The sequence below is a fragment of the Zootoca vivipara genome, chromosome 16, assembly GCF_965207765.1.
Source record: "Zootoca vivipara chromosome 16, rZooViv2.hap1.1, whole genome shotgun sequence".
Taxonomy (NCBI): domain Eukaryota; kingdom Metazoa; phylum Chordata; class Lepidosauria; order Squamata; family Lacertidae; genus Zootoca; species Zootoca vivipara.
In genome coordinates this window covers 25,422,299-25,450,223 of record NC_142599.1, presented here as the reverse complement: position 1 = coordinate 25,450,223, position 27,925 = coordinate 25,422,299, and the positions used below count along the sequence as shown (strand labels likewise).

At 48.4% G+C, this 27,925-nt stretch overlaps 1 protein-coding gene across 7 annotated transcripts in view; it reads right to left on the bottom strand.

The window, feature by feature from the left end:
- Positions 1 to 27,925, bottom strand: part of PC (pyruvate carboxylase) — a 286,650-nt gene that overhangs the window by 169,474 nt on the left and 89,251 nt on the right. For all 7 annotated transcript variants that reach the window (XM_060269527.2, XM_088659084.1, XM_060269530.2 and 4 more), the window contains one exon: positions 26,945 to 27,096. In XM_060269527.2, coding sequence (XP_060125510.1) covers positions 26,945 to 27,096 — 152 coding nt within the window. The remainder of the gene's footprint in view (positions 1 to 26,944; positions 27,097 to 27,925) is intronic.

The window sequence follows — 27,925 nt, the reverse complement described above, 5'->3', positions numbered from 1 at the left end:
AGAAACAGATTAAAACACGCATCAACATTCTACATTATCTGGATAGGCGTGTCTAAACAAAAATGTTTTTTGCAGGTGCCAAAAATAATACAGTGAAGGTGTTTGCCTGATATCAAGAGGCAAGGGGTTCTAAAGGGTAGGGGCTGCCACACTCAAAGATCAGTTTCATATAAATGTGGAATGGCTATGCATACAGAAGTCCAGAGGCCTTACACAGGCAAGCAAAGGCTCTGAAATTCAGTGATCACTTAAGACAGAATAGACCAGTATTTGCTAACCTGGTGCCCCTCAGATCATAGCTGCCAAGTCTCCCATTTTTCGCGGGAAACCCCCATATTTTAAACCATTTCCCACTGGCAGCCCGGATTGGAAAAAATCCCGTAAATCCCCTGGATTTCCTACCTGCCAGGGAGGCTCCATTTTGGATGCTGGCGCCGCCCGATTTCCGGTGCCCAGACATGGGCGGAGCGGCACCGGAAGTCACTTCTACGCATATCCGGACATGCGTAGAAGCGACTTCCGTTGCCGCGCTGCTGCTGATCCCACATTTTTCAGCGGGAGACTTGGCAGCTATGCCTCAGATGGTTTGGACTTTCACTCCCATGAACCGAAGCCAGAACAGTTATTCCCAAAGCTGGAGAAGCGGGTGGGACATAACAGGGCTACAGTGATATCCTCACAGCACTAACCCTGACACAGGTAACAATAGGGACCTCAATTCTGGGTAGAATCTAAGTCTTGTATGCAGAAGGTCTCAGGTTCAATCGGTGTTTCTCCAGGATCTGGGCTGGACAAAATTTCCTGCCTAATTCACTGCAGACTGCATTATTGGACAACTCTACAGACTCACATCTGGCATTGTTCTAAGGAACCAAACAATCAGTGCAGTTTTGAAATCAACTTTGAAAGGTCTTGTCTGCCATCTTAATCCAACATGGTGCCCAAGTGTATCCAAGCACAGATGAAAGGCTGCTCCTTGATGTCACGAACTGGCATGACACATTTGGTTGTAAGTTCTTAAGAGGTGTCAAAATGCAATGTGAACTAACAACTTTCAGAAATGATATAAATACTGGGCTACATGGGTCAACGATCTGATTCAGTAAAAGGCAGCTTCATGCACTGGTTTGTCAGAGCCACCAGTGGTGTGGTGTAGTAGTTAGAGCATCGGATTAGGACCTGGCTGGCCAGGGTTCAAATCCCCACTCAATCATCAGGAAGCTCACTGGGTGACCTTAGAGCAGTCACTGCCTCTCAGCCTAACCTACCTCTCAGGATTGTTGTGGGGATTAAAGGATGAGGGGGAGAACCCTGTATCCTGCTTTGAGCTCCTTGGGGAAAAGGTAGGATATAAACACAGTAAGTAATAATAATAATAATACCCTCCTGATTACTAGGACATGTTCTGTGTCCTAAATCTCTTCTATTACAATACAATTATAAATGCATAGATTTTGAGTGCACAGTGCACTAGAAGATGAATGAGGTTTATTGGGGGGGGGTAGCTTTCAAGACACTTGGAGACCTTTTGGGCACTTTCAAAAGCAGTGCCCTATCATCTGGAGTTACCGTAATATGGTTTCTGCTGCAGGATTGAAAGAAAGTGTTAAGTGTTGTACGGTATTAGTCACATGAGTCACAATGAAGCATGCAAACAGAGCGGTCTTTTATTAATCAGCATTTCCTCCCCTTTTCTCTCCCCTACCCCATGCCACAATTTGTATGTTCTTGGCATAGAATCGGAAGGAAGATGAGACGGCTGAAGTCAAGTGGCTGCCTCGCTTTTGTTCCAGCTACAGATCACAGCCGAAGTCTGGCTTACAGAAACAGACGTAAGTATCATAAAATGCACAGCCACACGTCGTCAAAACAATTCACGGCACGAACTGCTGAGAAATACTTTTGGCAAGCAAACGCCACTGCAAAGGCAAACAGTGCGACTTTCCCCCCGTTATATTTCTCTCTCTCTCTCTTTCTGCTGGCAAAAACACATTTTCTTTTTTCTGCTGAGAGATCAGAAAACAATGTTGGAGAGAAGACGTTCCAAATATTGCCTCCCCAGTTTCTGATGAGAACTACTCATCAGATAGCTATGCAAATCTTCAACCACCTAACTTGGCACAGGTGTGAATGTTCAAAAGATTTATTCATCTGACAGCCATTCAAAGCACAAGGCAAAACCCTGGAAACAGCTTTCCCCAAGCTGGTGCCCTTCACTTGTTCACTGATTTATTAGAATACTTGTATATTGCAATTTCATTAAAAGAAAAATAAAAGCTGTTTACAACAATTATACTAAGACAATAAAAATGACATTGTTGTTTTAAACAGATCACCAGCTGACTATTACAGAAAGCACTTATCTTGGTTGTCTGCATATGCCTGGTGGCAAAACAAAGTTTTCAGCAAAGGTTTGAAGGTTAATATGGAAGGTGTCTGCTGATCCTCTGTTGGAAGAGCATTGCACAGGGCTGGGCCAATTCCCACCAGCCTCAGCCAGTGCAGCCTCAGCCAGTGCAGTGCCTGTCATAGCCTAAATGACCATGCTTACTGGGGCTGATGGGAGTTATACCGTAGTCCCAAACATCTGTGGGTCACCAAGTTGGGGAAAGGGTGCCCTACTGCCTTGGAGATTTCAGGGCTCTTTGGATTATAGTGGCTTTTCAAACTGGCTCATGGTGATCACTGTGCTTCTTCGGAAGACATTCCCAGGTTCCCCAAGGAGAAGATCCAACATGGCAGACCAACTGCCCATAAGGACAGCTGGCTTGTCTTGTGGTTCAACCTGGTAGCGCTAAGAGTGCCAGGTGTGCCCTAGGCCAGTCACCCTCAATCTCTTCATGCTCAGGACCAACCTGATTATGCTGGCTGGGGCTGATAGGAGGGAGTCCAAAGGATCTGGGAGGGGGGGTGCTACACTGCTGAAATTCACTCCCTTCTCTGTAGGTAACCTTGGGAAATGAAGCTCTTTGCAATCTTACGCAGTGCAGCTCTTGGTCAAAGAGGACTGTGAAATCCCACAGGCCAGGCCAACAGCCTGCCTGAAGCACAGGAAGGTACAGTGGTACCTTGGTTCTTAAATGCCTTGGTACTCAAACAAACTTAGTTGGTCTCTAAGGTGCTACTGGAAGGTTTTTGGTTTTTTTTGCCAACTTCGAACCCAAACACTGCAAACCTTGAAGTAAGTGTTCCAGTTTGCAAACTTTTTTGGAAGCCGAATGTGCGCCATTTTGAGTGCCACGCTTCCACTTTGAGTGCCATATTTCCATTTTGAGTGCCACACTTCCGTTTTGAGTGTTACGCTGAGGTCTGTCTGTTTTTGCTATTTATTTTGCATTTTTATTTTTGCGGCTTTTTTCATTTTGTTTTTGTGACTGTGTAGAACCCAGTTCAGCTACTGATTGATTGATTGATTGATTGCGTGACTGCAGTACATTGTTTATTGCTTTCACTTTATGGATCAATGGTCTCATTAGATAGTAAAATTCATGTTAAATTGCTGTTTTAGGGGTTTTTTTAAAAAGTCTGGAACAGATTAATCCAGTTTGGATTACTTTCTATGGGAAAGCGCGCCTTGGTTTTGGAACGGACTTCCGGAATGGATTAAGTCTGAGAACCAAGGTACCACTGTAATAGCTTTGTTGGATCAGGCCAAAGGTCCATCTTACCCAGCATCCTATTTGCACAGACGTCAACCAGATCATAGAACTGTAAAACTGAAAGGGTATCCTGGGGATCATCTAGTCCAACCCCCTGCAATGAGATACCTCTTCTGGGAAGCCTATATGCATAAGGGCTAAGCAGATGTCCTGAGCACAAGAGCAGCACTCTCCCCACTTGGGATTCCCAGCAACTTGGGATTCAGAGGCACTACATAGCCACAGCGACTAGGAGACACTGGTGTCCTCCATGCATTTGTCTAATCTACTATAGATTGTGGAAAGTGGCCTGACTGCCCATCCATTCTCTATTGGTTTGGATGCACAAGGATTCCCAAGGCAGAGGAGATGGTCTTTGTCTATGTCTGGGCCTCGGGCGCCATTTTTTGAATCAAGATGGCGGACTGAAACATGGATTGGATGTGACTTTGCTCAATTTGGCATGAAGGGCTCAAATTGCATTGATGTGGATAGCTCTGAAGATATTGCCACATAGTCCTCTTCTAAAGCCATCCCAGTTGATTGCCACCCCTACTGGTTGTGGTTGCAAATTCTGTACTTTGACTAAGCAATGTGAGAAGGAGTCTGTCCTCTCTGTCCTGAATCTTCCTCATTCAGCTTTGTTGGACATCTCCATTGGGTTTTGGTATTACGAGAGAAGAACAGCTCCCTACCCACTTTCTCCACAGCACACATCCCCTCTTGTGGGCCTTTCCTCCCCCAAACTAAGAAGTCACAAATGTTGGAACCTTTCCTCATAGGGAGCTTGCCCTACCCCAGTGGTGGCAAACCTTTTAGAGACCGAGTGCCCAAACTGCAAACAAGAACCCACTTCTTTATCGCAAAGTGCCCAAAGTTTTTGAACTTTTTAGGGGGGGGGCTCCCCAAAGTTGTTGAGCTTTTTTGGGGGGGGGAGACACAGAACAGAAAAATTGCCGCATCTCCCTCACCTCCCACTGGGCGTGCTCCCCAGCTAGCTGGCTGGCTCACTCTCGGGCTCCTGCAATGAGGAGGACAGAGCAACCCTGAGGCCAGGTAAGCAGCGGTGGCCAGGAGGAGAGGGAGAGCCCCCACCCCAGCCAGCCAGCCCATCAGCTGTGGCTGCCTGCCTGCCTGTTCCCCGCCTGCGATTCTGGCGTGGTCTTCCCCATCTTCCTCCCTCCCTCCCTCCGGCAACGTTGCCGAGGCAAAGGGGTGAGGCTGAGTTGGGCCAGGCGTGCAGGGAGGAGGCAGGCACAGGTGCCCTCCTAGCCCAGGCAGGTCAGGCCCATGGGAGGTGAGGGGCCTGCGAAGGATTGGAGCTGGGGATGGGGCGGAAGGGAATGGGCGAGGCCTGGCTTGGAGGGGGGAAGCTGGGAACTACCATGCAGCACTGAAAAAATGCAGGGAAAAAATCATGAGGGGCAAATAATGAATGCTGTTACGCCCAACAAGAAACAGCCGCTGCCACAGCCAACTGAAAAACAGACCAATCACCGAACACAATTGGTAGCTACCAGCAAAACAAAAAACAGAAAAACTTCCAGGTTTAAGCAGCAGACACTTGCAGTAGTGTGGGGAGGAGTGGGAGCACAAATGGAAAAAACAACAAAACAACAGAGCAGATGGGCCGATGGCGTGCATGCCAGCAGCGAGGGCTCTGCGTGCCCACTGCGGCATGCGTGCCATAGGTTCGCCACAGCTGCCCTAGCCCCTTCCTCGTTTCTGAACTTTTCTGAACTCTACAGTTACTTTTCTGAGTGGCCAGAACTGTACACAGTACTCCATGTGTGGCTGCACAATAGATTTGTATTTTTTTAAAAAAATAAATGTTTATTACTTTTCCAATATTTGCACCATAGATTTGTAAAACTCCATGACGATATTGGCAGGTTTGGTCTGCCGATCCATTTCCTAATGACTCCCAGCAAGGAATTTGTTGGGTTTTCCCACACGCAGCTGCTGCAAGCCAGGGTCCCCTGGCAGAGGAGAAGTCATGAGTCCTGAAGAGGCATTGTGGTAGAGTTGATCAGATCAGGATGTGGGTGGCAGTAAAGGGGCCCCTGACCATCAGGTCCAGTCGTGTCCGACTCTGGGGTTGCGGCGCTCATCTCGCTCTATAGGCCGAGGGAGCCGGCGTTTGTCCACAGACAGCTTCCTGGTCATGTGGCCAGCATGACAAAGCTGCTTCTGGCGAACCAGAGCAGCGCACGGAAACGCCGTTTACCTTCCCGCCGGAGTGGTCCCTATTTATCTACTTGCACTTTTATGTGCTTTCGAACTGCTAGGTGGGCAGGAGCTGGGACCGAGCAACGGGAGCTCACCCTGTTGCAGGGATTCGAACCACCGACCTTCTGATCAGCAAGCCCTAGACTCTGTGGTTTAACCCACAGCGCTACCTGAGTCCCAGTAGGTACTTGTTAATGACCTCTGGCACAGAGAGTAGGGACAGGACCTCATGCCAGGAGTCACATCCCAGGGAGGGTCCCAGCGGCGTAGGCCCCAAGCACTCCATTCTGCCCCTTCTTGTGTCATTCAGGTGCACTGCGCCTCCTTCACTCCCAGCTCCCATGCCAGCCTCACCGCTGATCCTGGCAGCCCTCTGGCATCAACGGAACATGCCTCGAGCCCATCTTCTCAGGAGCTGTCTGCTGCTCAGTCTGGTTCATAGCCACCACTGTTGCCTCTTCCGTCATCCCAGTTCTGGAGACACCTGCGCAGGAGCTGAAAGACAGCTCAGGGCCAGACCTCCAGAAGCAGTTCCCATTTGACTGCCCAGCCTAAAGGGAACCCTGCTTGCCATGTTGAAATGGTGCACACCCCATTCCTACATAAGGGGACCCACAGGGACATGTCACTTCTTGGATCAATAGCTTAGACCAGAGGTCAGTAAACTTTTTCAGCAGGGGGCCGGTCCACTGTCCCTCAGACCTTGTGGGGGGGGGGACTATATTTTTTTGGGGGGGAGGGAATGAATCAATTCGTATGCCCCACAAATAACCCAGAGATGCATTTTAAAGAAAAGGACACATTCTACTCATGTAAAAACACGCTGATTACCGGACCGTCTGCAGGCTGGACTTAGAAGGCGATTGGGCCGGTTTGCCTACCCATGGCTTAGACTGCATTGCTTCTGAATCCCTTTCTGTACCATACTGAATCCCGTTCTGTACCGTACTCTTTCATTAAAGAGTTTGGCAGAAACTGAGTCCTCCAAACTTGAGGTCTTCATCCTCCACTGAGAGCTGCAGCAGGAGCAGGAGAGGGCCCAGTTCTCCCTGAAGCAAGAAGCCCAGGTGCTGCCAGGGCAGGGAGTCCAGCTTTCCTCAACTTTTGCTCCCCTCACGTTGGAGGCCACAGAAACTCAGGGAACCGAGGCCAAGTGCTAGCGATTTATTTCTCCTGTCTGAGTAGTCAAGTAATTAAAGATTCAAGGTTTTCTTCCCAGGGATAGATTGCTCTCCTCTGGAGCGAGCGCAGCTGAACGCACGGACGGCGATGGCGGGGTAGCAGAAGCTGAAGCAGTTTTCGCAAACAGAGGGCGGGGGAGACGGGAAGGATAATTCCCGAGTACTAGCCCCACGTTCATCCTTTATGCCTGGCAAGATGCAGCAAGCTGAGGACGGCGCCCCTCTCCCTCGCCTCGGTCCCTTCAGTAAATACGGAGGCGCCAGGCTACGCACCATTAAACCCACAGACCAAAGCGATCTGCTGTCAGATCAAATATTTAGCAGAGAGGCTCAGGGAACGCACGCAGAATCCACACACAAGGATGTGCAAGAGGCGAAGGGCATCGAAAAGGCAGGGAGGCTGTGGCATCAGCCTGGCCCGAACAGAGAGAAGAGCTGAAAAAGCCCAAATTAAGAATCTGTGCAACCCTTTCCCATAGGGTTTTGCTGGCACATCAGTCCCACCATCCTTACAGCAGCCCCACAAAGGCAGGCCACTATGATTTAATTTATTTAGTGGACTTTTATACTACTTTATAGGAGAGCAGTGTTGCAAGCCAGCAAATATAGTATACAATAACAATACTAAACACTTTTGAGGCATGTCAACACCTGAAACTTAGAAAATGCAATAAAACAGTCAACCTAGCACAACAACAGAAGTCAGTGTAAGCAGAACAAAGCAGGGGTGCCCCAGCAGCAGTCCACTCCATCCATGTGGCAGAGAACAGGCCTATCTTCAGCGTCCGCTTGGACACTTGTTGGGACAGACTTTTGGGTCATCTAGCTAGGAAGAAGAGGAGGAGGAGGAGTTTGGACTTGATATCCCACCTTTCACTCCCCTTAAGGAGTCTCAAAGCAGCTAACAATCTCCTTTCCCTTCCTCCCCCACAACAAACACTGTGTGAGATGAGGCTGAGAGACTTCAGAGAAGTCTGACTAGCCCAAGGTGACCCAGCAGCTGCATGTGGAGGAGCGGGGAAGCAAACCCGGTTCACCAGATTACGAGTCCACCACTCTTAACCACTACACCACGCTGGCTCTCCACCACGCTGGCAATGGTCCTCCAAGGTTTCAAGCAAGATCCTACCCCCAGCCCTTCCTGGAGATGCCATCAGGGATTGAACCTGGGACCTTCTGCCTGCAAACAATGAGCTCCACCACTGAGTTACAGCCTTTCCCTGATCTCATTCAGAGGCGAATTCCACAGGCGCAGGGCCCCGCCTCAAAGGCCTTGAACCGTGTACTCCCTGATTTCACTTCTGCCATGCCATGACCCAATCAGGGTCCAGAGTGGGGTGGCCCAAATGCCCTCACTTCCACCACCCACCCACCTTAGGACTGCAGCCATAGTGGTTGTTCCCAAATTGAACATGAGCTGGCACTGCAATATAGTTGCAAATATAGTTGCTTAAAAAGGTAATGCAATCTTAGGGTGGAAACCCTTTCTCAGTTGCCCAAGGTTTTAAAGTGTTTGAATGACGTTTTGTGCCAGCACTTCACCTTGCTCCTGCGCTCTGCAGTGTTTTCTCTTCTTGTGAGTTTGACAATTTCTTTTTCTTCTTTTTTTCTTTTTTAAATGACTTCATCATGATCCCGTGAACTTCTCAGGACAACATTTGCCCATAAATATTCCAAATCCACAAACACCGGTTCCAGTGTGACTATGTGAGACCCAAGGCACGAAGGGGCTACTGCCGCCTTCCTTCGCTTCTCAGGAACTTTGTGGTATTTGTCATTTTACTGACTTGTGCAAGTCTGTACACCAAGAGGCATACAGCAGGAGGATATTTCTAAGAAAGGAAACTAAGTTCATGAGTATTGGGGGGGGGTGAGAGAAAGGCATGGGATGTCGGGGTGTGTCCTGTGCTGATCGGCTGGGCGTGGAAGGTGGCAGTTAGAATTGGTGTGTTTGAGGGAAAGTGCCTGTTGGATATCGGAGAGCGAAGGAGAAGAGTAGCTGGTGTGGGTGCTGAGGAGCAGGGAATAGGACAGGATTGGGGTTTATATTAGGACTAGACTCATAAGCACATGCTATGAATTACAAAGTACCCAAACCCTGCTTTGAAAGCAAGCACATACTATATTCAGCTGTTAGTATAACGATACAGATTTGTTTGTTCAAAGCACATCTCATCTTTGGCCAAGCTATCAAGGCTGTGACAAAGTCGGTCAGATAAAGCAGCGTCTATAGGGTGGCAGCAGAATATCAGCCGTTAGACAGTTGGAGGCAGCAATGCTTCTGAACACCAGTTGCTAGAAACCACAGCAGGGGAGAGAACTCTTGTGCTTCAATCCTGCTTGCAAGTTTCCCAGAAGAAGCATCTGGTTGGCCACTGTGAGAAGAGCATCTTTGACTAGATGGGCCATTGAACTGATCCAAGAGGTGCTGGAACTCACCATGAATGCCCCCCTTGTTCTCTTATAATGGCAACGGCACTCATCTGAGAGGTGCCGGGACTCAGTTCCAGTGAGTTCCAAGCAAAGGGGGATTGGTGATCTGAATTAAAGGATACTCTTGCTCCTAAACCGGTGCGCTTGGGCACAGGAGGGTGACAGGCTTCCAAGAAGCACATGGTTGGCCACTGCGCGAAGCTAGACTCCGATGGATCTTTGGTCTGATCCAGCAAGGCTCTCTTGCATCCAGGCCAGCAAAGAGCTTTTGCCAGCTGAGAAACCCCAAGCCACCTTGACTGGAGACATAAGTGCAGGGATGACCTTGAAGAGACAGCTTTGGAGATGACAGAGGAGCAGAGAAGGTGCGAGAGGATTTGGATGAAAAGCGCTTAAAGCCCAGGACACACACGAATTTCGCTGCTGCTCTGACCCTGAGCTCACTAATTAAGATAGATAGAAAGGTCCTGAGCCTGCGAGTTTAGAGGAGACTGGGGGGAGACCAGCAAGCAGGAGGAGGAGGAGGCGAAGGATGGGGGTGGCTAGAAGGTTTCTGTAATCCTCTTCCAAGAGAGTTCGATTTCTGGATCAGAATTAAAAGCAGAAAAGAGGGAGAATATGGATTAACTGTGTATTTAAATCTCAGTCAGGGAGCCAGGCCGCCTAGCCAGACAACCATAAAGAGAATAATGAAGCGTGGAAGTCATTACTGATGTTTTAGCTAAGGAGCAAATGGCGGGTCCTGAATTTTAACAACTGCAGGCAGCACCTGTGAGGGGAGGGAGCAGGATGGTGTGGGGGCAGTGAAAGCTATGCCTCCCAAAGAACCCGCAGGCACAAGAAGGAATTAGCTCTGGGCGCAAATAGCGGGGAGACCACTTGCACAGTGGAAATTGGTACAGCACAAATACTACCATCCTTTTTTCTTTTTTAAAGCAGTTTTCCAGATTTCACTGCTACATAGATAGGGCTAGAAATGTCTGGGCAACAGGTGGTGAAAGCTCAGAGGCTGGGAAGAGGAAAGAACATGTTTTTCTGAAGTGAAAACAGGCACTCCAGCATCTGCCTCCAGAACGCTCTGCCCCTTTGAGTGAGAAGGTTCTTGTATTGATTTAAAAAGCCCTGAACAACTTGGGTCCAGGATACCTCAGGGACTGCCTGAACCAGTATATGCACTGAGATCCTCTCCAAGGAGCATATTGGGTCGTTCCCCGAGTTGGTGAGGCTCGCTTGACAAACAATGAGAAATTGAGCCTTTAGTGTCATCAGCCCATTCCTGTGGAACACTTTGCCACTAGAGATTCAGCAGGTGCCTTCTGTCCCAACTTTAAAATGCCTGCTGAAAACTTTTCTATTCCACCGGGCCTTTGCAGGCAATTAATAGTACATCCCTCACAATCATAGAACTGTAAAGTTGGAAGGGACCACTGCAATGCAGGAATCTTTTACCCAACATGGGGCTCGAACTCATGACCCTGAGATTAAGAGTCTCATGCTCTACCGACTGAGCTATGCTCTACTGGTGTTTGTTTTTAATCTCTTTTTGCTTTTAACTTTTTTTATTAAAAAAAAACACTTTTTTGATGTTATTGTTTGGCTTTATGTTTTATACTGTTGTAACCTGCTATGACATATTTTTGATACAGTTGGTATATATATATATTTATGAATAAATAATAAAATAAATAAGATCCCTATGCTCCCCCCGCCCAAAAAAATCCACAGCAACGCGTGGCTGGGTCACCTAGTAAATAATAAAATAAATAAGATCCCTATGCATAACACAAACCGGAGGCTGAGACACACAGTCCTGCCAGATGTGCATAATGCATCCAATCTGCTGGCACGATCCCTCCTTAGGGAAGGTGATTGGCAGCTTGCTACTCTGGGGCTGTCTGGGGTTAGATTGGCAGAGCTGAAACTGGTTTTTTCCTTCCCACCCACCCCTTTAAAACTGCATCTAAAGCTGCCAAAGGTTCCTGCCTTAGCCCAATGGGTAGAGATGATGAGCAGTGGCTCAACTGGAAGCAAATACAAACGCTCTGTATTTACGAGTGTGTTTTGTACTGCTGGATAGATCCCCTGACTGGTGTTCAGCTGTTCTGGTTGAGGTCACACTCCCCTGAAAGGAGCAGGTCCACAGTTAGGGGTTACTCCTGGATTCATTACAGTGGCAAGGAATGTCTGCTGCCAGCTTTCTTTGGTAGGCCTGCTGAACATAAGCAGAGCTTGCTGGATCAGGCCAATGACCCAGCTAGTTTAGAACCCTGTCCTCACAGTGGCCAGCCAGGTGCCTGTAGGAAACCTTCAAGCAGGACCCATGCACCACAGTACTCTCCTTCCCCTTTTTTTTTCCAGCAACTGGTATTCAGAAGCATTACTGCTTCCAACTCTGGAGGCAGAGCAGAGCCATCATAGCTAGTAGCCTTCTCTTCCATGAATTTGTCCAATCCTCTTTTAAAGCATCTAGGCTGGTGGCCATCATTGCTTCTCTATCTGAATGTGGATGATCTGTCTATGCATAGACCTTGTCTATGCACTCTGCTAAGCTTGAGGTTAGATTACTGCTATGCATTATATGTGGGGCTGCCTTTGAAGAAGGTTCAGAAACTGAAGCTGGTGCAAAGTTCAGTGACCAGATTGCAGACTAGGACCTCACATGTTTCTGATCACTGGAAAACATTCTCCAAAATTCCACGCAACAATGAGGACCAGCAGCTTGGGTTTTGCACAAAGGACAGGTTTTTGTTCAGTCAGCAGTAAGGATAGGAGGAAAATGTACAAGAACTCTGGAGGTACCAGTTGCCCTGTGAAAATCAAAATGAGGAGCACTGCATGTACGATGCCAACTTCAGAAGCAGCCTACTGATGGCAACCCTTCCAAGATATCCTTCTACAACCTCCCTTGAGCAAACCTGCAACAGCAGAGTTATTCTTCCTCCCTGCCAAGAGGAAGAAATTGCTTGGGGGGTCACAACCTACCACCCCAGATGGCACCAAACCACGTCTATTCCCACTCTGCTGAGTTGCAAAACTCAATTTCCACCCAGGGATTTAAATGCATGGCGCAGCAACAGTGTAAAAATAGCACCTTAATCTGTTCCTTGGGTGAGTTCGGTCACATTTGACTATAGATGTTCCTTCTGCCTCTTCTTGGAGCTGCTGATGCAGCTCCATGGGAGGGAGTTCGTGTATCAAGCAACCAGTCACCTGAGAATCCGACATGGTCCAGTGGTCCAGAAATACAGACAAGGAGGACACCTTGGATACTTTTTCAAGGCTGCCAAGGAGTCAAACTTGGGGACTCCTTTCTTTCCCCAGAGTTGTTGTTGTTGAAATCCCACTGAGAGGACAAAGGTACCAACTGCAAGAAAAGGAACCAGCCTCCTAGCTGGACAGATGTAGTTAGGGGGCAGGGCTATTGTCTTGAATACCAAGCCCGGACTATAAAGCCCAGACTCAATCCAAGACCCAGGGCTTATCCACATTTCCACTTTCCCCAGGAAAACCCAATCTTTAGTGCTGAATCAGAGCAAACATCAATTGGGTTTTCTCCAGGTTGATGTTTGCTCTGATTTAGCACTGAAGAGTGGGGTTTCCAGGGGGTTAATCAGCAGGGAAGTGGCAAACCCACCTGACCCATGTCTAAAAATCAGGGGACAAGCAGTAAACCATTCAGACTCGTGCTTTTTGGCCCAGGACAAGGCCCCAGATGAGACAGCATGCTCTTCCTGCCACAACTGCAGGGCTGCTGCCCATGGTCCCAAAGCAGCACCTTGGTCGCTGTCCAAGGTCCTGAACTGATCTTATCCTCCCATCTGCTCCAGAACCCCAGCCTATGGATCTCCATCATCCTTGGGACATCACTTTCCCTTGGTGATGGACATCACCATAGATCAGGTCACCACAAAGGTTACAGCACTAGTACATCACTGTGCCTTCCAGGAACTCCAACCTAGCGCCACCACACTCCTCACCATTGCTGCCTGTTATGCCCAACTCAGCGCAATCTGTTCTGATGGGGAGCCATCAGAGCTGTGACCCTTTTGCTCAGGAGACTGAACCTGGGACTTTCCTGAAAGCATGAGCTATGGAGACAGCCAAATATCACCCATCTGGCCTAATCCAATATCATTACTTTCTGTTCTGATAAGCAGCAGGTCTCCACTATCCCAGGCAAATGTATTTCACAACCCTGCCACCTATGATATTATTATTATTATTATTATTATTATTATTATTATTATTATTTCAGAAAACAGAATGTAAGCCAGGCAGAAAACAGGAAGGGCAGATGGACGGAATGTACAATGGGCATTTATGACAACCTTAGGAAGACCAGATCAGAAGCTAACAAATATGATCAGAAACTTTCTTGCTTCTGTCATACCAGAGACTGTTGGTTAGGACATCTGACCAAAACAATTTGCAGATCACTGAAATGTGTTTAAGAGACAAGCTCTGAGTGGTCAGTGAAATAAACAGAAAACAGCATTCGACAAAACTGTCTCTTTGTGGGCCACTGTTTGAAGAATGGATTTGTTGTGTTAATTTATCCATTAAGGGCAATTTCCAAAGTCTCTGGAACTCCTTGGTATCAGCTGTGGATTCCAGCTGCCAACAGGCTCCCTAAAAGATTATATTACTATCATCATCATCATCTGATTGATTGTAAAAACAAAACAAAACACCAAAGTGGTTTACAAAAAGAAGAAAACGACAAAATTACCTGTAAAATCAGTTTTAAATCCATGAATTAAAACAATTTCAAAAATAATGAGCATTGATGATAATCTAAAAACAGATTAAAACACACATCGATATTCTACATGCCTTGGTAGATCTGTCTAAACACAAATGAGTTCTATGAAGCAGCCTGCCTGATGTCGAGGCAGGGAGTTCCAGAATGTAGGAGCTGCCCCACTAAAAGACTAATGTCTTACAAATGTGGAACAAGCACAGTATTACAAGGCACCTATAACAGTGCCAGTTCTGCAGATCAAAGTGGTTGAATGGGCATTTATGGGGTAAGGCGACCATGCAGGTAAACTGGTCCCAAGTTAAGGGCTTTATAGAATAATAGCAGCACCTTGAACTTGTCCCAATAGCAAATCAGCAACCAGTGCAGATCTCTGAGCAGAGATGTTATTCGCTGACTGGGTCTCACCCATCAGCAATCATGCTGTAGCAATGAATGTCAGGGACATGGGAAGCCCCACACAGAGCACACAGCAGTAATGCAATCCTGACGTAACCAATGCATGTGGCCACGTTTTCCCGGTTCAGCAACAATTGCAGGTGTTGCAGATGCTGTAGTTGGTAAAAGGCCCTTCTAGCCACTGAGGTTCCCTCAGGCCTCCATAATATGAAGAGTAGCATCTTCAGAAACTAACACAGAACCATTCATCATCAGGTGTCCTGTAGGGTGCAGAGGGTTGGCATCTCCATCTCCATACCTCCTCTGGTGCCTGGTGAGTTACTGTCAGTACAGACCCCACAGACATATATATGAAATTAAGACCCTTTTTGCCCCAATGTGCATGACTTTATGCTTGCTTACACTGAACTGCATTTTACCGCCCATTTATCTACTTTGGGGAGATCCTTTAGGAGCTCTTCACAATTCCTCTTTTGTTTTAACCACCATGAACAATTCGGTATCATCAGCAAACTTGGCTGCCTCACTGCACACATCGAGCTCTAGATAATTTGCAAACCAGGTTTTTTGTTTTTGTTTTTTTTTAAACACTCCAAAATAGCTCTCCAAAACTCCTCTTGCTCCTGGAATCCTGACTGGCAGCTTTAGGTGCGCCTGACATTTTCTCGCCCACTTCTGAGACGCTGTGCTCCAGCGTACCTTAAGTGTGGCTTCCTGTTCTGCCTTTAGACGGGCACTTCAACAGAAGCAGGCAGCAGCAGCATTCAGCGGGCTGAGTCCTTGCCTCTGTGCGTCTTCATCACTGCTCTGGCGGCTTTGACGCCATTGTCGCAGCCTTTCCAGTCTGCTTGGCTGTCCTCGTTTTCCTTTAGCAGAAGAGCTTGAAAATAAGCCTTGAGACTCTGCCCTTCTAGCTGTCCCATTTTCTAAGACATTATTTTCTAAGACATTCAGACAGACAGGAAGAGACCGTGGTGGTTAAAAAACATGAAGCATTCCGGTGGAGCTCAAAGCTGTCTGCTCAACTTCCTATCAACATGGGTGGCCAGACGCACCTCCCAAGATCATTTAAGGGCGAGGAGCTGTTGTTGTTGTTGTTGTTGTTGTTGTTGTTGTTGTTGTTGTTGTTGTTGTTGTTGTTGTTGTTGTCTTAAGGGCTGCATCCCCTCAGGGGAAAATGCGCTAGAGGTGGGTGAAGCCAATGCCATTGGTGGGCAGAGTAAGGAGTCAAAGGTTTGTGGGAAACACCCCCAACCCCAACCCTTTCTCCATCTCTTCATCTTCGTGTTCTACCACACCCAGCAGGTACGAACAACAGGAGAGCCTTCTGGATCTGGCCAATGGCTCATCTAGTCCAGCATCCTGTTCTCACAACGGCTAACCAGATGCCTCTGCTGGGAATCCTGCAAACAGGATTTGAGCTGCTGTGGTCTTCAGCAACTGGTCTTCAGAAGCATTACTGCCTGTGACCGTGAAGGCAGAGCACAGCCATTGAGGCCAATGGCCACCAATAGCCTCCTCCTCCATGAATTTATCTAATCCTCCTTCAAAACCATCACTGCGTCCAGTGGGAGTGAGTTTCACAGTCTAACTATGCACGTTGAATGAAGGAGGACTTTCTTTAATCTCCCCTGAATTTTGCTTTGTGGGGTGAAGATCACCCTTGACAGAGGTCCAAATTTCTTGCTTTCTTGCAGGGGAACTCCCCCCCCCCGCTCCATCCTTTTCAATTCTCTCTCTCTCCGACCTCCCCTCACCTGCACAAAATTAGCCTGAGGGCCAGATGGAGCCCTCAGGCTTCAGCTTCCCCACCTGAGTTCTAAAAGAAGATACTGAAGGCGGAATCTGCACTCCAATGAGCCCTGGTGAATTGGACTGAAGCCCAGCAGTCTTCAACAGCAGCCAGCCAGGTGCTGCAGGGAAGCCCATAAGCAGCGAAGGAAGGCCTGTCGGGTCTTTGGGCTGCTGCCAGCTTGTACTCAAGAGCTATTTCGATGGGGATTCCATTTGGCTCCAGCTCTCAGGCATAGTCCTCGGACTCTCGGCTCAAGAATTCCCAGAGGCTTCATTCCAAAAATCAGCATGTACATAACTCAAGATACAGGCCACACAGTCAATAGTGCAGAAGCAAAGCTTTAAAGCATCCTGTCTCTCACTGGAGGATGAAGAACTGCCAAATTGCTCAAAATGGTATGAGGAAGGACCTCAGCTCACGGGCAGAGCATCCACTATGTATGCAGAAGGTCCCAGTTTCAAGCCATGGTAGGGCGAGAAGAATCCAAAATCCTGAGACGCTGCCAGTCCATGTAGCCAATGCTGAGCTAGATGGACCAATGGTCTGACTCCTAAGGCAGATTTCTAGGTTCCAGCATGGTATGGAGCAAAATAGGGTCCAATGGCACAACAGGGTGTTCTTCATGGTGAAGCAAGCTGAGACACATTCCCTCGTCTCCCACGGTAAAGGAACAGGGCAGGCACAACTTCAGTGTGACAATTGGGATGTTTCTTTAGGCAGGGCAAGCCAACGGGAACTTTCTCCGGTGGGCTATGCTGGTGTCTCCAAGTCTGAGGTGACAGAGGGGGCATCAGCAGCAGCTCTGAACCACACTGAGTTCTCCAGGTTTATAAGCCAAGTTCCCCAGGGTTATAACTTGTTCCGAACCTTCTTCACAAGTGGAGTTGTCTCTAACAATAGAATATATGCATACTATAATTTCTATCTTGTCTCATTATGAGTTACATGCTTTAAAGCCTGGGGAACTTGTAGCGGGCAAGGGGGATGTCGTGAAGTAACACACCCTGCATCTGCAAATAAACAAGGAAACAAACAAGCAAAGCCTTTACCATGCTTTTTTTGAGTGCAGTTTTGAATTGTGTGCTATGTACAGTAGTGAATACTGCATTTACCCACTTTCTCTACAGTTGCGTTTGGGGCATCTAGAAGCAGCAACTGGGCAGGGATGTCTCCTGGTGGGCTACTTGGACCACCCTCCCCGCCAGCAGTCTCCTCAATCTCCTTCGACACCTCCTCTCCCTCTGGTGGATCCTGCCAGGACTGCTCCTCCTCTGTTGTCACCACAAGAGCCATGACAACGTTGGCCTCACCAGGCTCTTTCATTTTCACCAGAGATGCTGAGAACAGAACCTCAGACCTTCTGCATACAAGGCTTGCTCCCTGTGCAGTTGCCTCTCCATCTAAGTCAGACACTCTCCAGACATTCTGGACTACAACTCCCATCAGGCCCAGCCAGCATGGATGTTGTGGCTGGAGTCGATGGAAGCTGGAGACCTTCTGCCTTCAAGACACAGAAGTGCTTCCCCTCCCCCACCCCCACAAAAAAGTGGCAAGTCAGTCCTAGATATGTGGGCTTAGCCAGGCGGAGCCATGGGATAGTTTGTTGGCAACCCTGAGAGTGAAAGAGAGAGATTTTGCCAGCTTGCGAGTACCCAAGGGATTGAGAAGGGCCTGGAGAATGACAGAAAACTGGGAAGCTGAAGACAGGCGGGGTAAAGCAGGCCCGAAAACAAGCTGCAGATTACAGGGGGGAAAGGGGGGGGGAGGAATCAAAGGCAAAAGCCCAATTAGGAAAGAAAAGGGCTTTGCCGTTGATTATAGGCAAAGGAGCTTCCAGGTCATGTGCCTTCCGGATGTGACTTGGCAAGCCAGCAGGTGGGACGGATGCCTGACAACCCAACTCAAGCTGTTTTTCAAAAGCAAACCTAAAATGTTAACAGTGTGAGGAACACAGATGATGGCTCTCACTTTAATGCCAAATCTACTTGGTCCTTACCCCGCCACACACACACACACTCTAGAAGACAGGAGAGACCAAGTGGCATTTGCCTGTATTCACTCCTCGCAAGACAAGCTTCTCCATTTCCTGCCCACTCCACACAACCCCTTTGCCCCCACCACCAGAGGCATTTAGATTGCAGCCTCCTTGGCCCGTTCTCTTAGGAAACACTGTATTTATAAGAAATCAATCTCTTAGTGTGGCAGCACCTACAGTCTGGAACTCCCTGCGTATTGGCACCAGGCAGGAGCCTTTACTGTACTATTTTCAGTGCTTGCTAAAGACATTTCTGTTTAGACACGTCCACCTAGATATGTAAGTATGTACAGATATGTAGAATGCTGACATGTGTTTTGAATCTGCTTTTACTTTATTGCTGGTTTTATCTTTTGAAAGCTTTAAAAGAGTTGGTTTTTTACTCCTTTTACTGGTAATGTTATCTCTTTGTAAAGGGTTGGTGTGTTGTTGTTTTTTAACACAATCAAACAGCATACAAATTGTATGAAATCAATAAAAAATAAATAAAAAATGTTGCATGGAGTGCAGTCATCCAGAGTGCCAGGGTTGGACCTGGCTCACCTTGGGTTCAAAATCCCACTCTAACCTGAAGCTTGCTGGGTCAGAAAAACCCGATATCTGATCCTAGTTAAGAGGGGTCAGGCTCTTTCCCAGCTTTGCTCTCAGAGAAACTTTTAACTAGAGACTGCTTTAAATAAGTTCAAGTCTCCAAGGTCAGGGGAATTACATCCCAGGGTGCTGGAAGAACCAGCAGGTGTTATTTCAGAGCTGCTGCCTGAAATCTTTAAGAATCCTTGGGAAACAGATGAGATGCTGCACAACTAGAGATGGGCAAATGTTGTCTTCAAAAGGGGGAGAAGGGAAGCAATCCCCAGATGAAGTGCAGTATATGAATTAAGTAAATACATAATGATAAATGACAAATTCTGAATACCAGAGGGGATAGTGCCCTTGTGCTCGAATCCTGCTTGCTGGATCTGGGTTGGTAATTGAGAGAACAGGAATGCTAGACTAGATGGGCTATTGGCCTGATCCAGCAGATTCTACTCATGTTCTTGCGGTGTTATGTTTTTAAAGATACTGCTTATTGCTTTCTTTTCGATCGTGTGACGCATAGAGATGATTTTTAAATGTTATATGGTTTAGAAAGGCTTTTAAACAAACATGTAAGCGAGGCTGGCCAGGGAACAGTCTCTCTGGGAACAGACACACACAAACCACGGATGCTGCCTTGAGCTCTGCTGCAGAATCGGGAGGATTTAAATGCAGCAAATTAAAGAAATAATGCTGTCTTGTCTTTCCCATCCAGCTGTTCTACTTATGCTTCAAGTCTCTCTCCCCCCCCCATCCCCACAATCCCCCAAAGAACTATTAGGAGGGAGCGAGAGAGGGAGGGAGAGATTACAAAGTGCTATCACCCACAGCGCCAACAGCCTCTAAGTCACTGGGGCAAGCAGCTCCAAGTCGGCTGATCCTGGCAATCATATATAACACCCTGAAGTTTTTATTAATACAGCCAAGGTTGAGAGGGTTTGTTGCTCCAGGTTTCAGGGGTGCGGTTTGCCCCTCAAGCCAAGGCTCCAGCTCCGTCCACCCCCCACCCCACTCCCTTCGCTGTCATTTAAACAAAAATAGGAGGAAGGAGGTGTCTTTGTGGGGGAGAGTGGATGGATCTTCCTGCTGGAGCTGGCGTTTAGCAATGCATTTAAGGGCATAGGAGCATTGGGGGGGGAGAGGCAAGGGAGGAGCTTTGTCTGTCTGAGGAGCAACCACACTGCCCTCTAGTGACCAGCATGCCGCAGAGGCACAGTTTTGGGGCCAGGTCAGAGATGGGTATATGCAGGTAAATAAACAAGATGTCCAACTGGAAGCAGGATTAGGGATCAGTCCAACTCCTCCCCGCCCCTTTGTGGAATTCTGATCTTGACTCCCCTCATTCTTTCCTGGGTGGGGTGGGGGGGGGGGTTGTTCTACCTTTTAATCTATCCCCACCTTGTAATGCTCAAGATATGAAGGTTCCCTTATTCAACAAGGAGCAAAAGTGGGTGGGGCAATGGACGTGACTCTCGCCATTGTGCAGTGGGCCAACTTCTGGCCATGCCAACGTCAGGTTTCTGCACACATGCACCCCTCCATTGATGCCAAGTCCCAGGCACTGCCCCAGTTCAAAGGTACATTTCAGCCAGGCAAAAGCACCTGACAAAGGCACAGAGAGACTCGGTGGTGGGCATGGCTTGGGTTGGCTGCGTCAACTCTGCCTTAAAGGATGGGGTGGCAGGGCAAGCGTCCAGATCAAGGGGCGTAATAGTACCACTCTGTCCTGCCTTGGTCAGAACCCACGTGCAGCCCTGTGTCCACTTCTGGGCACCACAGTTTAAGAAGGATATTGACAAGCTGGAAGGTGTGCAGAGGAGGGTGACTGAGATGATAAAGGGTCTGGAAACCAAGCCTTAAGGAGAACGGTTGAGGGAGATGGGTATATTCAGCGTGGAGAAGAGTGTGAGATGATGGGAAATGGAGTAAGCTTCTTTTCTGCTGCTCCAGAGGGTAGGACCCAAGTCAACGAATTCAACTAACAGGAAAAGGAGATTCAGACTAAACATTAGGAAGAACCTTCTGGTGCTAAGAGCTGTTTGACAGTGGAACGGACTCTCTCGGAAGGTGGTGGACTCTCCTTCATTAGAGATTTCTAAACAAAGGTTGGAGGGTTACCTGTCAGGGATTGTTTAGTTGTGGTTCCTGCATTGCCTGGGTTGGACTAGATGACCCTCAGGGTCCCTTCCAACTACAATTCTTTGATGCTATAGACCCAAGCTACTCGCAGGAATGCGTTTGCTTTCCCCAGGCCCGAGGTTCAGGACAGCAACCGTGTGAATGTCTCTGTCTGCCCCACTCTTCAAAAGGGGAGCTCAGCTGGTGTGCCAAGTATTGGGACAACGTCTTAGCTTACACCTAGCCAGGAACTTTTTAGAGCTTCAATATAACTGCTGACTTGTGCACCTTGTAAGCCGATCAACATTTGGGCATTGCGGTGAATTCTGTAATAAAGCCTTTGGCCATAATACAGCCGAGAGAGTCCAGGCGCTGCATCTTCAAGCAAGAGCCAGGACAGGAGCAAAACCTTGGCAAGGCCCAGCAAAGGTGGTTCCTGAATCTGCCATTTTTGAAAATGGGGGTGGTGGTTCTACTTCCTTCTTTACACGGCTGGGAAAGATTTTCCTTAAGAAGCCCTGCTGGACAAGACCAAAGCCCCAGTGTTCTGTCTCTGATAGTGGCCAGCCAGATGATCCCAAGAGAACTGCAAGTGCAACATGAAGGCAACACACACACACACACACACACCTCCTGCAAGCCCCTGTTGCACTACTGGGACACCGAGTTGCCACTGATATCCCTTGGCTAAACACCCTCCATATATGCCTCACCTTCCTGAAAACATATTGCATCAACCGTTTGGTCTTGCTAATGGTGAACTAACCTTGAAACACTCTGCTGAGAATCAGTGGACAGGAATGTTCTTCTCCCCCTCCCCCATCCCAATTCCTTTTGTTCTTGGTCTTTAGGGAGAAGAGAGAAAGAGGGAGATTCCTCTCCCAGCTCTCAGCATGCTAGAATTCAGATCACTCCAGAGAAGGTGCACAATGCAAAACGATGGAATTTCCTTCCTTTGGGAGCTAAAGGCCTTTCAAAATGATGAGACAAATGCACGATGGAGGAGGAAGTCTTCGGCGGCTGTTAGCCAACATAGCAAAATGGAACCTATATGTCTAGAGAGTGTCTACCTTAGAATACCAAATGCTCGGGGTGAAAGGCTGGGGAGGACCCCTTGCCTTTCTGCTCTGATGGGAAGATTCCTAGAGCATCTGGCCGGCTGCTGAGACAGGGTGCTGAAAGACTTCCGGAAGAGCCTGCCAATCATGCAGAGAATCAGAGCCCACAGCCTCATTTTGACACTCGGCATTAATTTAGGGGTTGGAATAAATGATAATCAAGTCTCATTTCCCAAACGTTCTTCAGTTGAGATGACTCGAGCCCTGAACTCTGGCTGCAACAATGGTGCTTCTGCCAACCTGGTTCTCTGCAGAGCTGTCCCCTCCCCCCCACCCCAAAAACATGCTGTTACCATACAAAAATGGGGGGGGGGAGAGAGCAAAAGCAAATAGAAAGCAGCCTTATCCCGAGTAACACCACTGGCCCATCTTCCTCAGTACTGTCTACACCAGTGATGGGCAACCTTTTGAGCTTGGTGTGTCAAAATACACCAAAAAACCGAGCATAACTCAGGTGGTGTGTCACTTCGAGAGAAAAAACCTAATTTCGCGATATTTACAGTTTAAATAACAAAAATGTATAATTGTAATATATAACTGTATTTAATAAACCAAAAACTAATTATTTAACCAAACCAAAAACCCCTTATTTATCACAAAGTGCCCAGAGTTGTTGAGCTTTTTGGGGGGAGCTGCTGATCAAAGGTTTGGAGGTTTTTTGGGGGGTGCAAAAGTTGCTTTGCTTTGGGGGGGGATGCCCCAAAGCTGCTGTGCTTTTGGGGGGGGGAAGAGAACAGAAATAAATGACAAATAATACCTCCCCTGGAACTAACACACAGCACCGACATAGTCTGCCAAAGCGCCAAAAAACCCAGCACAGAACAGGTTAAAAACCATACGCTGTTCCACCCAATCATAGTCTGCCAAAGTGCCAGAAAAACAGCACAGAAAGGGTTAAAAACCAATCTGGCTACCATCAACAACAACAACAAAAAGGGATCCAGGTTTTAACAGCAGAGACAAGCTGTAGCGGAGACAAGCTGTAGGAAGAGTGGGAGAACAAATGGGGGGGGGGGGAAGCAACAACAGCGTGAATGGGCCGATGGGGCTCGTGCCAGCAGTGAGGGCTCTGCGTGTCACGTCTGACACGCGTGTCATAGGTTCGCCATCACTGGTCTACACTGACCAGCAGCAGCTTTCCAGTTTAGGCGTGAGTCTCTCACAGCCCTACTTGGGAGATGCCACTGGGGAATGAATCTGGGGCTTTCTGCATTACCAAGCAGATGCTCTGCCACTGAGCTCCAGCTCATCTCCTTTAAAAAGTCCTGCTTCCTGTACAATTCGTTACGCCGGTGTGCTCATTCCCTTAATTGCTCTGCGCCTTCCTGTCGCTTGTCACTGCGTGAGGAGCAGAGCTCTGGGTGGGGAGAGAATTCCTCCATCTTCCCGGGTCTCCGGCAAAGATGGAACACTCTGTTTGCACGCTGTAGGTCAGAAGAGGTAAATAAAACAAAGCATAACTGGGTCCGTGCCTGTACCCAGGCAGGCATGAGAAGACACACTTGCAAAGGATGCTGGGAAATAATGGTAATAATTGCACCTCTGTGCCAGTCAGATACATGTCAAGGCCAAACACACAAACAAAACCTTGCCTTTCTTCAGCCTTTCCTCCCCATAGCTTCACAACAGTGAAGACCCACACGCATCCTTCTTGCTGTAAAGTGAGGTCAGCATGGCCAAGGTCCTTTTAAGCATCTCTTGTTCCAGCAGAGAACATCACTCTCCCTCCCTGAAAGCTGCCACAGATACCTGGCGCGGTCCACTGCTGTAAGAGTGGTGGGGTGCTCTCAGCAAGAAATGGTGCTGCTTACTCTGAGCTATACATATTTCAGTCTTTATTTACGTATGTACAAAAGCAGTAGACATCATTCAGCCATCCGTACTGTCAGACTCAGATCCAGGAAGTAACTTTTGGCGGCTTTTTCTCCAACATTAAAGCTTGGGGAGCCCTAATCTCTGCCTCTGCATTCTACGTTTCAACTCCTGCCTCTCCCTGGCTGATGGGACCTGGGTAGCCTCCCCCTCTGTTCCCGAGCTGGTGGCGCGGTGTTGGGGCTCCTGCTCAGCATCAGCGAGCCTCTTCACTCCATGGCTGCTTCCTGCCACCCCCTCCCCTTCTCCCTCTGCCATTTCCTGTCCTTCTCCTCCCAGCTGTTCCTGCCTAGCCTCCTCCTCCCTCTCTCCCCTCAAGGTGTTGCTGGGCAGTGCCATGACAACTTCTAACTTTCCCTTGATATGAATGCAAGAGGCTGCCTTATACTACATCAGACCTTCGGTCTATTTAGTTCAGTACTGCCAACACGGGATGGCAGTGGCTCTCCAGGTTTTGGAGGGTAGCATTCCTTCTTTTCATTGAAGCCAAAATATTGTTCGGCTGGGAAAGATTTTCCTTAAGGACACCAGAGCAGTCCTGCTGGGAGAGAATAGTCCGAGGGCTGAGCACACACAGCACTGACACACAACAGAAACAGGGGGACTTGCTCACATCCCTAGCGTGGAGGGCAAGTTGCAAGGAAACCCGTGGCACAGATTGGGGAGAGGAGTCTACGGATGCACTTATATCCCCTTTAAGAGCCGCTGAATAGAGAGACTCCCAGGCAGCTTGTTGGAGCTCCAAACAGAGGTAGAGGGGTGTGTGTGTGTGTGTGTGTGTGTGTGTGTGTGTGTGTGTGTGTGTGTTTTACTTTGTTCTGGCACAAGCCACTGAACTCAATTCCCTGTGCTGCCGGTGTCCTAGTCAGGAGAGAGCAGAGGCCAAGTCTTTGCTGGGAAATGGCACCTCCAGGGATGGGGCCATCACTTTGATGGAAAGCTCAGGAGCTCTTTCGCTCCACCTGGGAGGGGGCTTGTAAAAAGCTTCTGTCGCAGGCACCGGTGATGTTCAGACAGCCGATTAGCTCCATATTCAGGGACATATCCAAGTGGAAAAAGTGGAGGATGATACCAATCTCACAGAATTGTAGAGTTGGAGATGAACCCAGGGGTCATCTAGTCCAACCCACTAAAATGAAGGAATCGCAACTGAAGAAGCTGGGACAAAAGGCCTTGCCGCCCCTGTTTACAAGCCCCCAGTGAAGGAGTCCACCGCCTTTCCAGGGAGTCTGTTCTCTTCAGTTGTCTCTTTCCACCATCCCCTCTTTCTCCTCTGTGAATTACCATAGAGTTGGAGGACCAGACAGGCAATTGTGAAGTATAAGAGGCAGGCCTTCTCTGTTATGGATTATAGGGTGCAGCTGAAAGCCAGCAGATCTGCCATCAGCAATTGGGAGAGAAGGACAGAGGCTAAAATTCTTGAATTCTCTTCCTAGTCTTCTCATCAATGAGGTTCAGCGGTTGCAAAAGAGACCACACATGCCCCTTGCAGAAACAGGGTTCCTGCGGTTCTAGAGATGCAGGAAAGCATCTGTGCACCCACATCCTCAGGCTCAAATCCCAGCACAGCACAGCAGGGGCTGGCAGCATGAACAATACGTCACATCTCCTCCTCTCCCCACCGTTTGGTAAAATGCATCTTTCAAAATCTATCCGTGCATCAACACTGGAATGACACTTCCAAGTTCATGGCTGCAATGCTTTCACAGCAAGACAAGGGCATGGCTTTACCTCCCACAACCCAGGGAGGCCAGGGAGCCCTCCTCCTCTTCCTCCTCTCTCCTCCCCGCTCTTCCCCTCCCCACATCCCTCTGGGGGCGGCTGCCAGATTCTCAGATTCTCAGCTGCAGGCTTAGCAATTAATCCAGATGGTGCTGGATGGCAGAGTCCCCATCGTCCCTCCGCAGATGAGCTGGCCAGCAGCGCAAATGTATGGCCCAGAGGTGGCACCTGGCCAAGAAGCCACTTTACTTCGTCTCGCAAAAGCCCAGGCTGCCAGTCGAGAGCGAGTGATAGCAGGATCCCTCTCCCCCAGGACGCTGGTGCTTGTACACAGTGGCAGGCACCCAAACACATGAAAGTGTATGGATCTACCTCAGAGGCCCTGCTCTGACTGGTGGCAGCTCTCTGGGGTCTCAGACAAAGGTCTCTCTCAACCCGGAGACCCTTTTTGACAAGCGATGCCAGACATGGTGTCTAGAGACCTTTCTGTATGCCAAGCATGTCCCTTCCAGTGAGCCCTCTCCCTATCTTTCAGAACAGGATCAAAATTGGGGCTCTTCTCTCCCCGCCATATACTGTCTGGATCAGACTTTTGACAACTGGGTGCCCTCCAGATGTTTTGGACTATGACTTCCAGTTGCCTCGGGCAGCACAGCCATTTTGGACTGCAACTCCTATCAGCCTCGGGCAGCCTGGCCATCTCAGACTACAACTCCCAGCAGTCCCAGGCCGTACAGCCATAGGATGCTGAGGCTGATGAGAACATAGCCATCCTGAGTTGGCAAAGTCTTGCCTGGACGCAGAGTTCCCAACAGAAAGCAAGTGGTGACATAGTGGTTAGATCGTCAGACTAGGACCTGGGAAACGAGCAGTCAAATCTCCACTCAGCCATTTAGCTTGCTGGGTTATATTGGGCTAGTCTCTAATCCTTGCCTACCTCACAGGGTTGTTGTGTGGATTAAATGTGGGGGGGGGGTTGAGAGAGAACTACCGGTATGTACGCCACCTTCGGCTCCTTGGAGAAAAATGCAATAAACAAAGGAACATGGCTGCCCTCTAGAGCTCTCACCTGCTTTGCCAGCTTGACGGCATCATTGGTGAGTTTGGAGCGCAGCTGGGAGTCCAGGTGGGCGGCAGGTGCGATCTCCACTACCTTCTGGTGCCGCCTCTGGATGGAGCAGTCTCTCTCGTACAGGTGCACCACATTCCCGTATTTGTCACCTGCCCAAGGGAGGAGCAGAGGGGAAGTTTTACTAGAAATCATGGTGTGTGTGTGTGTGTGTGTGTGTGTGTGTGTGTGTGTGTGTGTTTTACTCTTGTGTTCAGGTCCTGTTTGCTGGTTTCCCACTGGGGTATCTGTGAGAACAGGCTGCTCAACTAGGTGGGCTACTGGCCTGACCCCAGCAGGGCTCTTCTGGTGTTCTTATGAATATAGCTTGCAAGCAAATTAATTGGTTGGATTAATCAAGTAAAAAAAAAAAAGCAAGCCTGTAGACAGACTAACAAGGCACCCTTGAGTAATCAAGAAGCGCACTGTTTAATATTACCAATATTTATTTCACATTAATACAAGTACTAGCCTTCCCTTCCTTTCTTCTCTCTCTCTCTCTCTCTCTCTCTCTCTCTCTCTCTCTCTCTCTAAGGAAAGAGTGCCCCTTCCAAGTCTGGCACCAGCTGGCACCATCTAATAACAAAACATCCAGCTCCCTTCGGAACTATTGTTTCATTAATGCCAATCAATTAATCACTTGATTAAAGTTCATGCAGTTATGTGACTTCTTTAAATTGGGTGGCAGGCCTGTTTCTCACATATCTTTCTCTCTGGCCTAGTTCACACATCACTTTGACCATAGTTGAGCCATATGCAAGCTGGTTTATGGTTTAAATGCGAAGAAACAGTGCTTTGGTGCTTTGGAGCTAAAATTATGACCCTGGGTTCTGATATAACACTTAGCCAGACCATGGCTTAACTACCAGCAGCAGCAGGAGCAGGGGAGGAGTGAAGGGCCCACAATTTTAGCCCCATAGCACCAGAACTCTGTGTGTTCAC